The sequence below is a fragment of the Nicotiana sylvestris genome, chromosome 12 (assembly GCF_000393655.2).
Source record: "Nicotiana sylvestris chromosome 12, ASM39365v2, whole genome shotgun sequence".
NCBI classification, from domain to species: Eukaryota; Viridiplantae; Streptophyta; class Magnoliopsida; order Solanales; family Solanaceae; genus Nicotiana; species Nicotiana sylvestris.
The window spans coordinates 66,590,411-66,609,204 of NC_091068.1; the positions used below are offsets into that span (position 1 = coordinate 66,590,411).

General features: G+C 31.4%; 1 protein-coding gene across 2 annotated transcripts; it reads left to right on the plus strand.

Moving 5' to 3' along the window:
* The first annotated feature begins 2,237 nt into the window (after positions 1-2,237).
* Positions 2,238-9,848, plus strand: LOC104231798 (adenylate kinase 4). Of its 2 annotated transcripts, none has more exons than XM_070165461.1 (6): positions 2,238-2,412; positions 6,210-6,355; positions 6,454-6,573; positions 6,652-6,819; positions 7,910-7,999; positions 9,523-9,848. In XM_070165461.1, the coding sequence occupies exons 1-6, from the start codon at positions 2,310-2,312 to the stop codon at positions 9,622-9,624; spliced, it is 729 nt and encodes a 242-aa protein (XP_070021562.1). In that variant the 5' UTR covers positions 2,238-2,309; the 3' UTR covers positions 9,625-9,848. The 2 variants fall into 2 exon arrangements, with proteins under 2 accessions (XP_070021562.1, XP_070021563.1); XM_070165462.1 differs by lacking the exon at positions 9,523-9,848 and adding an exon at positions 9,148-9,190 and having other exon boundaries at positions 2,262-2,412.
* Positions 9,849-18,794: the final 8,946 nt, after the last annotated feature.

An 18,794-nucleotide genomic window follows, 5' to 3' on the forward strand; every position in this document is an offset into this window, starting at 1 on the left:
GGTGGCAGGTCCAAGTAGGGAATCCGTGGTGGTAGACGGCGGAGGTGGGTCAATTTAGGCGTTAATGGTGGCGGGGGATCTGGTATGTTAGGGAACAAAGCGTGAGAGAGGAAGTATGGGATTTTATTTACACTGAGAAATTTTAATGGAACGGGGGAAGAGAATGAGATGTATCAAAGTAGAGAGAGAAAGAAAATAGTGTAACTGGTTAGTATATTTAGTGGCTTAGGGTTAGGAGGTAACCAAAATTAAATATTTTGCTATAAACCTTAAAAGCTATCTATAGAATATATTTTTTTTAAATGATATTTATTTAAAATAAATAAGGTATTAACCTTTGCTATAGGAGGTAAGAATTTCCTAAATAATACTCCTATCTTAAGACATTGAAAACTATAAAATAGTTAAGAAAATACTTACAAATTAGATTTTAATTATTATTTTTATGTATAAATTTTTTAATATATATATATATATATACTATGTCGGTTTGGTTTAGATTCGGTTTGACTTTTTTTTTGTTAATACCAAACCAAACCAAGAGTGATCGGTTTTTTATTTTCCAACACCAAACCAACCAAACCAAACCACAAGTCGATTTTTTTCTTCGGTTTGACTTGGTTCGTCGGTTCGGTTTGGCTTGACGGTTTGGCCTGTACACCCCTAGTCAAAGTTGTAAAGTTTTCTTTTCCTCCTCTACGTATTAATGAAGTATATATATATATATATATATATATATATAATACATTTATTAGCTAAATATATAGTTCGGTGGGTGACTATTTAAATTAATTCTTTTGAATGGCTTAAATGCTCATTAAATTCAAGCAAAGTTTAAAGAATTTGCTTTTTTCATGTTCTAGACAAAAGCTGAACTTTCTTAAAATTTTAATTGACTCAAACTTCAAAATAATATTTATTTATATTTTCAAATGTTGTAGCTTTACGAATGAAAGCTCGTTATAATATAATCAAACCTTATCATAAACTTTGTAATTTTATATATATATATATATATATATATATAATTTTGCTCTGGAGCTATTCTTATAAAGTTTTAGAGTTGAAAATTTTGATCTAAGGTCCAACTATATATTTTTACCTTTTTTTTTCAACATAAAGTTGATAAATGGTTTTTTATATTTTGTTTAGGTAAGGTTGTCGGTTTGTAGTACTTTGACATTAGTTTTTTGTTTCTTTTTTATGCCTTTCTTTTATAACTAAACTTTCATGGATCCTTTTATTTTTTAAATAAAATAAATTTATGTTGTATTTTACCATCTCATTCTCTGTTAATCCCGTTTATTTTTGTATTTGACAGCGCTAATCAGCAAAGCAAAGTTGTAACCAAATTTATGTTTTTTTTTTGTTGGACAGATTTTGGTCATTTGATGTGGTTTCATGACTTTGATTTTTTCTTTATATCATGAAAGCTTATGAGAATCAGGTTTTTTTTGGATAACTATTATCTTGCCATAATCTTTCTTTAGCGTTCTTCAATTTCTATGGCTTTATATATCTTTTGTTTTGGCGTTTTATTTGTTTGCATGATTTTGGTTATTTTTCATGCCTTGAAATATTATTTTAGTTGTGAAACCTTTTAAAATCGATATTTTCCTTGAAGAACTGGTATCATGTCGGGAATTTCAGTATTTCAGTTGTTTAGTTAGTCTTATTTTGGTTATTTGATTTTGTTCATGCGTAATATGTTTGTCTCTGCCATGAATCTTAGTGGTAGACTGGCTTTCCGAATCTGTTTATGATGAAGAATTCACCTTGTTGATATTGATGATACAGTCATCTCACTGTTGCTTCTAATACATGAGAAAATAACAAAATATAACATACATATAAAAAAGCGCCTTTGTAGAAACTGGCCCACCAATCGAGGAAAAGCGGCTCAAATTCCAACAAATAGCTTCTCGGACAAGTCCGTCATTGACTTTACTGTACCTTTTATCCCTTGTGGTCTGCTCTCTGCTGCTGTTACTACGCATAAAAAAAAAAATCCATCGTACTAAGCTCCCGTTATATTTTTGTATCTCATATATCTAACACTAATTGTACGAGTAACTTTTTTGTTTCACAATTTGATGAGCCCAAATTTTTATGGATACATAACTATAAGATTGGGTCCGCAAATTTGTAATACAAAAATAAACCCTCCTGTAACTAGCGTCTATTGTACCCATTCTTACCTACAACTTTGTGTATCTATAGGTTGGTGTACCTAACCTCTAATCTACCAAACCCAGAATCCCATTATAAGGGAAACCAGAGAAAAAGACAAAGGCAAGAATAAGTTAAACATGGCTGCTTCATTGGAAGATGTTCCTTCAGAAAGCCTTCTGTCTGAAGTTCTCCGCCGTTTGAGATGTTCTTCCAAGCCTGACAAACGCCTCATTCTCATTGGTATTTTTTTTTAAATTTGATGTGTTTTGCCTTTAAAATTCTTATGAACACATTATGGGTTCAAAACTTAATAACAGAATTTAGTGTCTCTTTTTCACATACCTGTTATCATATCATATATATTCGTAAGTTTGTCTCTGTTACCCTTGTCTGGTTCTTCCTGTGGTTGACGGCTTTTATGGACAAGTCTTGATTTTTATGGGATCTGCTCTTTTTGTCTCCTGTTACTTCTTCTCAATGTTTAATGCAGAGTATGTGATGTAGTATCCTATATGTAGTCTCTCTTGTTTGGTTCTTGCTGTGTTTTTATTTTTATAGGATCTGGGGTAAAACATTTACATTAGCAATTTAGCATCAGAATTCTGAATCCCTAGTTACTCCCTGTTCATGACAATATTTGGCTGGATACCAAGTTGTGATTTTTAATTTGAGTTATACATCATGTCAGTATTTGCTGGTACTTGAAAAAAATTTATTTAAGTATTAACGTTAAAAGTTAATTTGATAGAGAAAATCAGAGGCGCAGATGAAGCAGCTGCTTTGTGCCTCCTACTTTTGGTGGGTGGGGGTGGGGGTGGGGGGGGTGCAAAATTTCCCAACAGTTGTAGTTACATATAGGGCCGCAATCCAAATCGAAATTTGAATTGTTTAGATTTTTTATTTGGATTTTCGGATTATGGATTGGATTTTAGATTTAATTTTTAAAATTTTTGGTTTTTGGATTGGATATTGAATTTGGTACTTAAGATTTTTGGATAATCGAAAATCCGAAATTTTTATATTTTATATTTAGTCCATTATCCATATACCAATAGAATCAAGTCCAATATCCTAACCATGAGACATAATCTCATATATTCAATACTAATTATTAAGTTACTATGAGAATACTTTCTATCTAGACATGATTTTACTATTGCTACTTCTTATCAACCTTAGTAATGTCTTTGTTGTATTTTTTTGATGATGATTTTATTACTTGAATACTTATTTGAATGACTTCGGTGAAAATGAAGAACTTTTTAGGCAATTTAACATGAATATCTCATTTGGATGTTCATTATCGTAGAAAGAAGAAACGTTAAGCTCAAAATCGAAAATCCAAAATATCCATACCGATTAATCCGAATTCAAACTTAAAATATCCAATCCAATCCAAACTTTAAAAATCCATAATATTCATTTTTACTATCCTACACTCGTTTGGCCTTCTCTAGAATTCTCGTGTTAATGTGTGAGTAACTATTTTATAAACTATTCATAAAATAAAAGTGCAGAAATACAATTGTGACCTCTTTTGTTTGTTCTCAATTTTTTTCCATTGCATCAAGAATATTGAAGCAACAAAAATATATGTAGTTATATCTATTTGTTGAATCATGTTTGGTTGTACTATATTTTTATTATTATGCATTTGAAATATTTAATAAATAAATTATTAATAATTTTACATCTCCAAAAGCCAGAAAAATAAACTTCAAATATATATATATATATATATATATATATATATATATATATATATATATATATATATAAAATTTGTTCTATAACAAAAAGCTTAGGGCCCCTTATTGAAGTTTGGCTTTGGGCCACATATATCAGTGAAAATAGCATGGGCTAGCCAGTTACTGGTAATTAAAAAATAGTCATCGTTTGCAAAGTCATTGAAAAATATCCATCATTTTGCTTCAACACGGAAAGTTCTAGCATAATATACTAGGGATTGGTGCACCTATGTATGAACTTCCAGCATATTATGCTGGAACTCCACCACATGGAAAGTTCCAGCATAATATACTGGAGATTGGAGCACATGTGTATGAACTTCCAGCATATTATGTTGGAACTCCAGTATATTATACTGGAACTCTAGTATATTATGCTGGAAGTTCACATGTAAAAAAATTCTAACTCTAGTATATTATGCTGGAATATTTTCTGGATTTTGAATAGTGTTTTTGTTCAGATTTATCTTTACATGAAAATTGGCTAAATTTCGATTACTTTTGAAACCGTAGCTATTTTTCAATTAACACTTGTAAATCTGGCTATTTTTTAATTTCACCCTATATATCATTGAGCTGCCCCCGGAGAAAATATCACATTAAAGTTTAGATTTTAAATAGTTTAATGAATTCAAGGACGCAACCTAATTTGGGAATGAGGGGTACTTGCTTGATGGAAGCTTTAAACTGTATTTACTGCGTGTGCCAGAGTATTCAAGTTGAATGGTTTTGGTATCATGCTAATTCTCAAGCAATCGACGGGGTGGTGAGGCTCGACTCACAAGTCATCCCCAAGAGAGAGAGTTTCAAGTACCTAGGGTCTATTATCCAAGGTGATGGGGAGATCGACGGGGATGTCACGCACCGCATTGTGGTGGGGTGGATGAAATGGCGGTTAGAATCTGGAGTCCTGTGTGACAAGAGGATACCATTGAAACTCAAAGGTAAGTTCTACAGAGCGGTGGTTAGGCCGGCTATGTTATATGGGGCTGAGTGTTGGCCAGTTAAGAATTCACATATCCAGAAGATGAATGTAGCCGAGATGGGGATGTTGAGATGGATGTGCGGGCATACTAAACTGGATAAGATAAGGAATGAAGTTATTAGGGAGAAGGTGGGCGTTGCTCCTGTGGACGACAAGATGCGGGAAGCGAGGCTTAGGTGGTTTGGACACGTGCGGAGGAGAACCATAGATTCCCCGGTTAGGAGGTGCGAACGGTTGGCTTTGGCAGGTACGAGAAGAGGTAGAGGGCGTCCTAAGAAGAATTGGGGAGAGGTGATCAGGCAAGACATGACGCGACTCGAGATTTCCGAGGACATGGCTCTTGATATGAAAGCGTGGAGGTCGAGCATTAGGGTTGTAGGCTAGGTGTAGTTCATAGTTTTTCCCTCTTTGTACAGGGTAGTCTGATAGAGTTATGCCTAGGTCTGCTAGCGGTATATGTTATGTTCACACTATTTTGTTATTTTGCATATGATTTTATTATTGCACTCCCTTTCACCTATTTGGTCTATTTTAAGATATTATTATCACTTCTCTTGCTTTTTTGTTGTTACCTATCTCTCCTTTCGTGTCTTTTTGAAATTAATATATCTCCTGTTGAGCCGAGGGTCTCCCGGAAACAGCCTCTCTACCCTTCCGGGGTAGGGGTAAAGTCTGCGTACATCCTATCCTCCCCAGACCCCACTAGTGGGATTTTACTGGGTATGTTGTTGTTGTTGCTAATTCTCAAGCAAGCTTGTAGGAGAATGGACAATGAATGAAGCTGCAACTTTTTAACTTGACTAAAAGCCTGTAGAGGTAAGAGGATAATAAAAGCTGTCATTTTTTCCTTTCTTGTTTTGGTATCTTGTTTTCTGCAGCGAACACCACTAGTTACCTAGCATAGGATAGAACAGATATTCACAGCTTGCATTGATATCCAATGGCAGGAAATTTCTGTAGTTAAAAAGTTAACTTCAATCTTCTAGAGCAATTGCTTTTTCTTCTTCTTTTGGCTTTTATTGACACAAATGTGAATTTATATTAGATGCTGCTAATGTCATGAAATGCAAGTTAAAAAAAATGTTGTCTTTTCCACTTGTATGGAATTCAACAATCTTGTGCCGTATGTTTGATAATGTGTATCTCACGTAGTATAGCATTCACCTGGCTTCTTTTTCACTGCTACGTAATCGTCATAACATGTACTACTTTTGCGAAACAGTATGCTAAAATTAAATGATGTTATAGATTATAGTGGTTAGTGACGTTCAAATTTGGTGTTAACAATGAGAAACTAATGGCAGGTCCACCTGGATCCGGAAAGGGTACACAATCTCCTATCATTAAGGATGAATTTTGTTTGTGCCATTTGGCCACGGGTGATATGCTCAGAGCTGCTGTTGTTGCTAAAACTCCACTTGGAATTAAGGCCAAAGAAGCTATGGACAACGTAAGTAACAGTTGGTTTTTTGCAAAACAACTTTCTAATGTTATTTTGAGTGCTTGCCTTTTTGTTTGTGAATAATGTTATTTTTAAGATTTTTACAGGGTCAACTTGTGTCGGATGACTTAGTTGTTGGCATAATTGATGAAGCAATGAAGAAAGCTTCATGTCAAAAGGGCTTCATTCTTGATGGTTTCCCAAGGACAGTGGCTCAAGCAGAAAAGGTTGGCGAAAACTATGTAAATTTTGGATGTTGACTTCATCTTATTTGTGTTCTTATTTTTAAATTTGATGGGATACAGCTAGATGAGATGCTTCAGAAGCAGGGGACCAAGATTGATAAGGTGCTCAATTTTGCAATTGATGATGCAATCTTGGAAGAGCGGATCACGGGCCGATGGATCCATCCTTCAAGTGGTAGATCTTACCACACCAAATTCCAACCTCCAAAAGTTCCTGGTGTCGATGATGTAAGTTTGCTAAATTGCAAATTTTTCTACAGTATTTTCTATGTGAATGGAAAAATATGGTTGCTATGTGTTTAGTGGCTGCATTTACTCGGGTGGATTTAGGCCATTTTTACCGTGCACGTGAACCCATAGTCTTTCCGTCAAACTAGGTAGTTTGTGTATATATTTTGTAAAATTGATCTAATATTATCTATTGGCTCCCATGCTCCAAAAATGTTGAATGGTGCACCTGATTGAATGCTGAGTTATTTATCCACGGGAACATGGGCCTATTCCCACTTGGTACTTCTTTTTTCTCGTTTTTTCAGTGGTGCACCTATGTTCTAGAAATCCTAGATCAGCCTTTGCATTTTCCTTCTCGCTTTATATGCCATTGCTGAAAACGAATTATACTGGTTGGTAGGTGTTACCTGGCCCCTCTGTCTTTGCTAAACTATGAAACAAATTTCTGGGAGATCAGCTTGCTAAACCAGCAACAGTGACGATTAAAACCATACTACCATAGCTGTATTGTTTCCTTCTCTAGCTTCCAAATCCAAAGATAATATTTAGGGAGCTCAGCTACGTTCTTATGGCTTTTTCTGAGTTCGTTTACTTGTTAAAAATTTCTTACTTAAGGAACCTTAAACTTGTTCAGTAATTAGCTGAAGGGAGTGTAGTCTCTGACCCTTAAATTTTTCGAACGACGTACCTGGCAAGATGATTTAGTTTTGGCTTTTATAAAAATATTCTTGGTCTTATGTCTTCATGTCTAACATTAACCATTTCCCTGTTAAATGCTGGAGAGAGAACTCAAATCCTTCAGTTATGTTGCATTGGTTCAGATAAGTTATATAGACAAATTATATACAGCTGATTTCCTTTCTCAATGTATGTGGATATTCTAACAATGGGACTTTTTCTTAAATTGGATAATAACCATTAAAATTAATCTTAAATTGTAAAATTTGAACCAGCATCCCTTTTTCTTCAGTATTTCCTCAGAAGAAACTGTATGCATTCAAGTTCATGCTGTAGTTAAAGATGATCAATGATATTAGTTCTTCCAAAATATCATTAAGCGATTTAATGATGTATCTTCTGCGTACAGATCACTGGAGAGCCTTTAATTCAACGGAAAGATGATACTGCTGAGGTTCTCAAATCAAGGCTAGATGCATTTCACCGTCAAACTGAACCGGTACGTTCTTACAGTTCATTTGGTCCTCTCATAATAAATTATCCCAAGTTGAATGGTGCCATAACAATGTCATTCTAACTCCTTTTTATAACTGAGAAATCTGCTATTTCCTACCTTACAAGTGTCATTCTAACTCTATGAGACAATTAGGATCTTCAATAGAGGGCCTGATTAATAGCGTCCAGTGCCAATATTCCCTCTCCGCTTTTCATGCATAATTTGTATTCTAAATGTCAAGATTTCTTACAGCGATTTGAATTGTTGTTTTTGATGTATTAATTAATTTCAAAAGAAGGATTCACTTTAGGGGTTGCTATATTGTTGACACACTACTATCCCGTGATGAGCCTTCCATTTGACAAAATTTAGTTCATATCATGTGAGTCAATTATCACATATTAGATAGTAAACTAATAAGATCAAAGAGTACAATTGATCTTAGCGGGAGGTTACGGGTTCGAGCCATGGAAACAGTTTCTTGCAGAAATGCAGGGTAAGACTGCGTACAATAGACCATTGTGGTCTGGCCCTTCTCCGGATCCCGCGCATAGCGGGAACTTAGTGCATCGGGTTGCCTTAAGTACAATTGATCTTAGCCAAAAAGGCTGAGAAAGAGATATGTTTGACACACTATTCCAAAACTTGTACCTTTTATCATTTGAAATTGCTAGAGTTGCAGTAGTCTCTTTCTGGTGTGAAGTAGTAGAGATGATTATTAAAAGAGGTATACTATCAGTCATTTGAATTTTGATTCACGAGTAACTATTAGGATAATTAGGAAACTGCGTTTCTATAACTTCAAGTCACTAGAGCAGTTATTTTGGTACTTTTCTCTAGACAAAAAAACAACTATAGTATCTAGGTAATTTTCTCTAGACAAACAATTAATTCGGATTTCCTCAACCTCGACTATATGATGGCTATCCTGAAAAAGATGTCTGTTTGGATTTTAGTATCTCAGAGTCCGCTTAAAGCCTCCAGAAGCAAAGATATTAGTAGGTACTACATGACAGTGAAATAGTGGACTAAGGGGTCGTTTTGTTTGAAGACAAGTATATGCTGGAATTAGTTATCCTGGTATTATTTCTTATCGACTGTTTGGTATGTTGTATTAATCATGGAATTATCAATTTTACTGCTTTATCCAGGGATAACTTATTCTGGAATTGTTATTCCACCCTCTGACAGGTATAAGTTATTCCGGTACTATTTTTAATCCTGGGATAACCAATCAAAGAATAATGCGGTGTTAAATTTTTATCTAAGGATTATTTTTGCTTATCCATTATTGCCAAACAACCCCTAACAATATAGCGTTTACCAAATAGCAATAGATGCACAACAATATCTGTATAGTGCTAGTACATGCTCTTGCTAACTTCAGCTTTTGTTATATGAGCATTTACCGATCACCATTTTGCGAGTCAATCAAGAAAAGTTGTTAAATATATCTGCTTTATGCATACGAAAGAAGATGAAAAGTTTATTTTCTTTTTTTAATTGTTAAATTGTTTGATATGCAGGTAATCAATTATTATTCCAAGAAGGGTGTTGTTGCAAGTCTTCATGCTGAAAAAACACCAAAAGAAGTTACTTCTGAGGTTAAAAATGTCCTATCTTCTTGAAAAGAAGAGTCTTTCAGAACAAAATTGGGACATTTACACATTACACATGTTTTCCTTTTAATCTGACGTATTAAAAAAAAAAAAAAAAAAGACACTTCTGATTTTGTTTTCTTATCCGGCTTCTTGCTCAAGTTCCCTGAGGAATCATTGTTTTGTATTCAGGATACAGATTTTGCTAATAAAATTTGGAATAATTCATTGATTATTCTGCCTTTGCGATGTAACTGAGATCTATATCCGAGAATTGTTGCATAAGTTTAGTATTAACTTGTAATTTATTTTAAGATCATAAGTTTAACTTAAACAAAGATTTTAGAGTAAAAGGACAACATGGATCATATGAGATCCGGATTTCCTTCTTCAGTGAAACTTCAAATAATTTATTTTCATCGTGCTTTCTTGAAGCTATTTTGAGGAAATCCTTTTGTTAATATTTTGCCATTTTAGAACATGTTTTAGAGTTGTTAAAGGAACAACCCAGTGGCGTGAATCCCAATTTATTCTTTTTTTTGAACTACCATGCCAAGATAATCTTTCCTTACACTGTCACACATATCTGAAAGATGAGTTCAGCGTAATCAACATCAGTAACCTATATTTTATTTATCAAACCTACTGCTTTAATCGATAACCGATGACAATGCACCGATAACCCCTTATATTTAAATTCCTGATAACCCCCTACATTTTTAATTCTTTCTCCGATATATTTGAGACATTTATTCATTTTGTATATCATTGATACTGACAAGTAAGGGTATTCAAGCCGAACTGGAAAATTGCACCAAACCAATTAAAAATATGATTAAGTTGGTTTCATTTAGTTTGATATTGAGTAAAAAATCTCGAACCAAACGGACATATAAATATATAATTTTTATATATACTCTTAAGACTTTATACAATAAATTTTTAGAAAATATCTAGAAATATTTGTTATCCTATCATGAAATGTAATATTTAATAGAATTATAAAGTGTATCTATTGTTATTTACCTTAAATAATGGTTTGTATTAGGGGTGTTCAAACCGAACCGGAAAACCGCACCAAACCGAAAAATCAAACCAAACCGATTAAAAAACCCAACTAGGTTTGGTTTGACTTGGTTTGGTATTGAGTAAAAAAACTCGAACCAAACCGACATATAAATATATAAATTTTATTTATATTTTTAAGACTTATAGTGATTTTTCTTTAGAAAATATAGAAATATTTGGGATCCTCTCATGTATTAACTAGGAGTGTACAAACCGAATCGGAAAATCGCACCAAACTGAAAAGTCAAACCAAACCGATTATTTAACCCGACTAGGTTTGGTTTGATTTGGTTTGGTATTGAGTAAAAAAATCCGAACCAAACCGACATATAAATATATAATTTTTATATATACTTTTAAAATTTTACATAGAATTTTCTTTAAAAAATATCTAGAAATATTTGGGATTATCATGCGGGATATAATATTTAATAGTATAAGAAGAGCTCCATATTTATTAACCTTAAATAATGGTTGTATGATCACTTTCTCATCAAGTGTTATTGAAATGCGTCAATCTCTTTGTTCTTCCATATTCATAGCATATGTTAAGATCTACTAAATTGTTATATCTTTTTCGAATGTGAAGTGATAATTATTATTTAGGTATCATATTAATTTTTATGTTTAATTATTAAATTCGGTTAACCTTGAAAGTGTACATCAATGAAACATTATTGTCAGACGACTATAAAAATAACTATTATGTGTTACTAAGAAAATTCTCTCATTAGAATATATTAATAGATAATATGTTTGTTAATTTTTTATATTTTTACTAAACATATATTACTTATAAAAAATTTAACAAAGTAAGATTGAAATAATATTTAAGTAATAAAAAATCCGAAAAACCCAAAAATCTGACAAAATCGAACCAATCCAAACCGATATAGTTGGTTTGGTTTGATTTTGATAAAAATCGAACCAACCCGGTCCATGTACACCCCTAGTTTGTATCATTACCATCTTATCAAGTGTTACTGAAATGCGTCAATCTCTTTATTTTTCATATTCATAAGCCAAGATCTATTAAAATTTTATATCTTTTTTGAATTTGAAACGATATTTTATCGATAATTTTAAAATTAATTAGAATATATCATTATTTAGGTTTCATATTGATTTTTGTGTTTAATTATTAAATTCAATTAACCTTAAAAGTGTACATCAATAATAAATTATTATTAGATGACGAAGAAAATAATTATTATGTGTTACTAAAAAAATTGTCCTATAAAAATATTTTAATAGATTATAAGTTTGTCAGTTTTTTTAATTTTTACTAAATATATATTCATTTATCAAGATTTTATTTATAACTTTAACAAGGTGAGATTGAAATAATATTAATGTAATAAAAGAATCCGAAAAACTCAAAAAAAACAACAAAATCGAATCAATCTAAACCGATATAATTAGTTTGGTCTGATTTTGTTGAAACTCGAAGTAATTCAGGTTATGAACACCCTAACTGAACATATGATTTTCACAAGGTAGGGGTAAGGTCTACGTACACAATACCCTCACCAGACCCTCATGTGAAATTACAGTGAGTATGTTGTAATTAAGTTTTTTATCCCTTTTGTTAACCTATCTATATTATATTAAAAGGAGAGTAGTATGCATTGTGGTTAAGCCAAGTGGCAAGCTAAAATGAAGCGACTTAGCAATTATAAGACAATATTAATTATTAGAAATGATAAATGGAAAGTAATTAAGAAAAGTAGTTTAATGAATCTTACATAATCTAAATATATCTTAGACAAATATAATCTCTCTCTCTTTATATATATATTGATTCACTCACAGATTTTCTTCTAAATTAGCTAGAAATATAGAGGTAAAAAATTAATTAAAAAACTATAATTGGAAAAATAAAAAATATAGAAAACGTAAATTGAGATAACCTATGACTATTTATACTTTGAAGTAAGTTAAAATATAAAATAAAACTAAAATTTACTTATGATATTAAAGATTTATTGGCTTCAAAAATTAAAATATTCAAGCAGTAAAATAAGATCTTACATAAAGTATACAATTATTTATAAGATAAGAAAAAACTTAAATATTTATATCTTCTATATATATTATATTAAAAGGAAGGTAGTGAGGCATGAGATTAAGCTAAGAGGCATATTCAGAAAATGTCACTTAACATTTTTAAGACATACTCTAAATAGATTTTTAGACAAATTTAATAAGGATTAAAACAACTTAGATTTGATCAAATTTAATTTATGGTAGAAATCTTCTATATTATATTAAAAAGAGAGTAGTATGCATTATGGTTAATCCAAGTGGCAAGCTAAAATGAAGCCACTTGGAAATTATAAGACAATATTAATTATTAAAAATTATAAATGGAAAGTAATTAAGAGAAGTAGTTTAATGAATCTTATACATAATCTAAATATATCTTAGACAAATATAATCTCTCTCTCTCTCTCTCTCTATATATATATATATATATATATATATATATTGATTCACTCATAGATTTTCTTCTAAATTAGCTAGAAATATGGAGGTAAAAAATTAATTAAAAAACTATAATTAGAAAAAAAATAGAAAAACGTAAATTGAGATAACCTATAACTATTTATACTTTGAAGTAAGTTGAAATATAAAATAAAACTAAAATTTACTTATGATATTAAAGATTTATTGACTTCAAAAATTAAAATATTCAAGCAGTATAATAAGATCTTACATAAAGTATACAATTGTTTATAAGATAAGAAAAAAACTTAAATATTTATATCTTCTATATATATTATATTAAAAGGAAAGTAGCGATGCATGCCATTAAGCCAAGGGGCATATTCAAAATATATCACTTAACATTTTTAAGACATAATCTAAATAGATTTTTAGACAAATTTAATAAGGATTAAAACAACTTAGATTTGATCAAATTTAATTTATGCTAGAAATCAATTAAAATTGACTCACATTCTTATAGTAAATAAATTTTGATAGCTTTCCAAATATAATTATTCACTAACCACTTGATTAGAAATTGACTCAAAGTGGCAAGCTAAAATGAAGCCATTTGGCAATTTTAGGACAATATTAATAATTAGAAATTATAAATGGAAGCATACTTAATGGAAGTAGTTTAATGAATCTTATACATAATCTAAATAGATCTTAGACATATATATATATATATTTAGACAAATCTAATATATATATATATATATTGTATCTATATATTGATCTACTCATAGATTTTCTTCTATATTAGCTAGAAATATGGAGATAAAAAATTAATTAAAAAAACTATAATAGGAAAATATAAAAAAATATAGAGATACGTAAATTGAGATAACCTATGACTATTTATATTTTGAAGTAAGTTAAAATATAAAATAAAAATAAAATTTACTTAAGATATTAACGATTTATTGAGTTTAAAAATTTAATAAATTCAAACAACAAAATAAGTTCTAATAAAAAGTATACAAATTATTTATAAGGTAAGAAAAAAAATTAAAGAATCAGTAAAAAATATTTTAATAACAAGAATAATAAAGTCATATTAATATTGATAAATCAGGCAAATAAATATTTTATACGTAAATATAGCTACAACATTTAGATATACTGTGTTCAAACAATTAAGAAAATATATTTTTATGATTAATATTTGAATTGAGTGCAGTTGTTTAAGTTTGAAAGCATAACATAATTTTTTGAAAATGCGATCCAATTTAGAAAATAGAATGATAAAAATATTTAAATTTGAGATAAGAAAGTTGTAAGCACGTGATTTTTGCCCTATATGAGAATTACTCCCAAAAAATTCAAAATAAAATGATTTTCTTTGGTGTGCAATTTTGAGAATTTTTGTGACATTTTTTGATAATTATTTGTATGTGTCTGTGCATGTTTATTTGTTAAATTATTAAAAATACACAAATATGTCGCATTTTGCATGTAGGATTTAATTATACAATTGTTAGTAATTAAATTTGTTTTACAAAAAATAAAAATTACAAAAAATAGGCATCGTTTGCATTTTTAGCATTTAATGTCCAAATATACAATTTTATGCTTAATTATTACTTAATTATGCGTTAATTGTTATTGGAAGTTAATTTGCGCTTTTATAACTTAATTTAGTCTTAATAATAAGTTAAGTATTTTTTATAATTTAGTTTTAGAAAAAATAAAAGAAGAAAAGAGAGCAAAAAATATAAAGAAAGTCGGAATTGAGCATCTTCTTCGATTTCAAGCCACAGGCCCAAAAAATGGCCCAACCTTCCCTATGACCCAGTCCATAACCCAACACCCCTATTATCTTACAAGCAACACAAAACAAAACAAAACAAAAAGAAGAAGAAGAAAACCCTAAAAAATACTTAAACCATCCGCCCCCCCCCCCTTATTCTCCTTCTTCTTCCTCAAGCTCCCCTCCCTAGCATCAATGGCTGCCCCTCCATCCTCAACACCCAAACCACCACCTTACGAACAGCAATCCACCATCGTCATCCTCCTGCTCCAACGACCACCCACTTCACCTTCTTGTAAAGATGCTAACTTTGTGTTGAGATCTTCCAAGAACCCATCGTCTTCTTCATCCTCGTCGTCGTGCATAACGCAGCGTTGTAGCTGCTGCTTCACCTTCTTCTTCGTCTTCGTCACCTCCCCACCTCAAAGCTCCTCATCAACACACACATACACAGCCGCGTCAACCCACTCACATGAGCACACCCTCCCCCGCCATGCTGCTGTTGCTCGTAACCCATGGCTGCCTAGTCGTGGCAGCTGTTTCTGTTTCCTCCATCGTGCTGCTGCTACCGCTGCTGGTTCGCCGGAGCTGGGTCGCCGTTGCTGCTGCCGGCGCTGCTGCTTCACGTTCCTGCTTCGGCTCTTGCTTCGTCTTCTTCGTTATGTCAAAGTTTCGTTGGTTTCATTTAGAGTTCGTTCGATGTTCGTCGTTGGTCATTTACGGTTAGTTGTTCTAAGTTTTATTTTTGTCCATATTTTTGTTTGATATTTTTCGGATCCAAAATCGTTAAATGATTCGATTCTTGTTTTGTTTGTTCGTCGTTGAAATAATTTTCTAGTTTGTTCATGTGTTTTGTTAATTTAATTTTCAGATTTAAATGAGAAATTAATTAGTTATTTTTCATGTTAATTTTATTCATTTTTGTAAAAAAGGAATTGTTAGTTTAATGTTTGTTAGATTCAAATTGAAGTTTAAATTAATTGTTTCTTCAATTTGTTTCATGTGTTTTATGTATTTTCAGAAATTGTTAACATTGTTTAAATCATGTGAATCCGTCATGTTTTGTTGTTTAAAAATAGATTTAATTCATGTTCATCTTTGTTTGAAGTTCGTTTTTAATTTAGTAATTTAATGTGAAGTTAATGTTTTGCTTCTTAATTTTGGATCATATATCTTTGTTATAATTTTGGTTGGATTTAATTGACTATTTGAAGATTAGTAATTTGAATATGTTTATTTGTTTTGTTTAAGTTTAATTCGAAGTTTGAACAAAGTTTGTTTGTTATTGTTATTGAATATTTTCATTCATGTTCATACTTTGTTTGGTTGATCTTGAATCCGAAATTTGTATAGTTTGATTTCTTGTTTATCATTTATGATTATTTCTTGAATTTGTCTCATAATCTTGTTTAAGTTTAATATAGGAATTGTTTGTTGTAATGTTGTTAGAGTTGATTTTAAGTTCAATATTATTGAATTTAGAAATCTGAATATACTTGTTTGTTGTTGTTGTTGTTAAATCTGAAAATAGGTTTGTTTGTTGCTAAAATATTGTTCAATCAAATTTTAGTTGTTCTTTGTTGTTCAATTTGTGTTCATATGATTTGTTGTTGAAATCATGTTCATGTGATTTATTGTTGAAATGTTGAAGAATTCATGTTCATGAGATTTGTTGTTTGAATTCGTGTAGAAATTGGTCATATTGGCTATATTTTGGTTGAGTTTGATTAATTGATTTGTTATAGCTGATGGAGTAATTTAGTAATTGCAATAAGGTCGGAGGGGTAGTTTAGGAATTGTACATTTTTGTAATTTTTTATATGAAGCATGGGGGACAAATTGTAATGGGATGGGTTGTGATATAGTTGTTTAATATAAAGAGGGGACAAGACAAAAGTTATTGGGGAGGAATCTTGTATTTGTTTAGTGAATCATGAGGGACAAAAGATAATGGGGTGGTGATGATATATTTATTTAATGTAATGGGGATGAGTGAGAAGATAATGGGTTTGGTAGAGAAAATGGGTTGATTTTAATTGATTAAAAGATTTATGGGATGGAATATATATAGAAGTCTTGAATCAGATTTTAAGAGGACGAGATAGAGAGAAAAAAGAATAGAGGAGAAAAATTTGAAGAGAGAGGAAATTCCGAAAAAATACTAAGACTTTAGAAAAATAAAAAGAAAAACATTCTGGAAATTCAAAAGAAGAAGAATATACACCTGATATACAATCCAAATATTCCGATATACGGATTGAGAAATTAAGGGTTAAACACTAATTAGTCTTTCAAAAATCTGAAAAGATTCCATTTGCTTCTGTCCGTTGATTGTTGTTTGTTTTTGGATTTTTGTCTTGATTTTAAAATCTGTCACTAAGTTTCTCGTTGCTGGTTGTTACTGGTTGCTGGGGTTGCTGTTGTTGTATGCTACTGAATTTCTGCTGATCTCCCTTTTCTTTTGCTTCCAATATCAGGTACACAACTGACACGCTGATTATTGTAAACTTGAAACAGGAAGTATGAATACGAAAAAATGAAGAGTTGAAGTTCTAAATTTATTTTAATTATATTCTGAATTTTATTTGTATGTATAAATTATTTAGTTTATAAAATTAGAATCATGTAGCTATTTAATATATATAGTGGAACATCTGACGATAACTTAACGGATGAACTATCTATATATATTGCCTAAAAATAAATAAATGGTATAGTAACTCCGTCTAAGTTAAAAATCAAACGAATAGACCATTTCGGAACTTGTAAGAATATTGTTTAGTTAAATAATATTGGTTAATTCCAGCATGTAATTGGTTTAGGATTAAAATTAGATTGCTAAGTTTTTTTTTTTTAATTTGACAAATTGAGAACATGCCTAGTATAATGTAACTAGGTAGTAATACGTGAATAAGACGGCTCAGGTTTAGTTTTATGCCATACACGTTGGGCCTGGGCCCGCATTGGCAACGGACTGCCCTGCTTACATCATTTTCAGAATTTATGAATCATATCCGAAACTCAACTATAACAACTCAAGCATGTAAATAAATTAAGACCTTTTCTCTTTCATTTTTGTAGAGACAATTTTAATAGAAAAATGTAGGCACTTTAGGATTATTCTGTTAAAATAAATGAGCCTCGCCAAATAAAACAATGCGAACTGCGGGGCCCTCAGTAAATGTATATATTAAAATACTTAGAATTCGGGACAGGCCGTTTAGCGAATTTTACGGCCTTCCCAAAATAACAATACGCTAGTTGCTTTAGGCGCACCTTTAATAATTTAACCTTCTTAAACACGGGTGCACATTGATGTGACCCAAATCCGAATCTCAACGGAGTCAAAATGTGTCGACGACCACGGGTGCATTGATTGTGACGTGGTTCGAGATGCATTTTCACGACGTTGCAATTCTATAAAAATAAATGATAATAATAAAAGCGGTTTAAACTTAATAAAAGCACATAAGTCACAACATGTATTTAAATCAGATATTTAGCCATTATAACAATTTAAGCGACCGTGCTAGAACCACGGGATTCGAGGGTGCCTAACACCTTCCCTCGGGTCAACAGAATTCCTTACTTAGAATTTCTGGTTCGCAGACTTCATTTGGAAAAGTCTAAAATTTCCTCGATTTGGGATTCAAGATAAACCGGTGACTTGGGACACCAAAAGCCAAACCTTTCCCAAGTGGCGACTCTGAATTAAATAAATAATCCCATTTCGAATATTGTCACTTAAATTGGAAAAACTCCCTCGCGCATTTACCCTTCGGGGCGGGGGCGCAAAAAGGAGGTGTGACAGCTCTGGCGACTCTGCTGGGGATAGAACCCAGAACCACTGGTTCAGGGTTCAAGAATTCGAGCTTAGAATAATTGTTATATT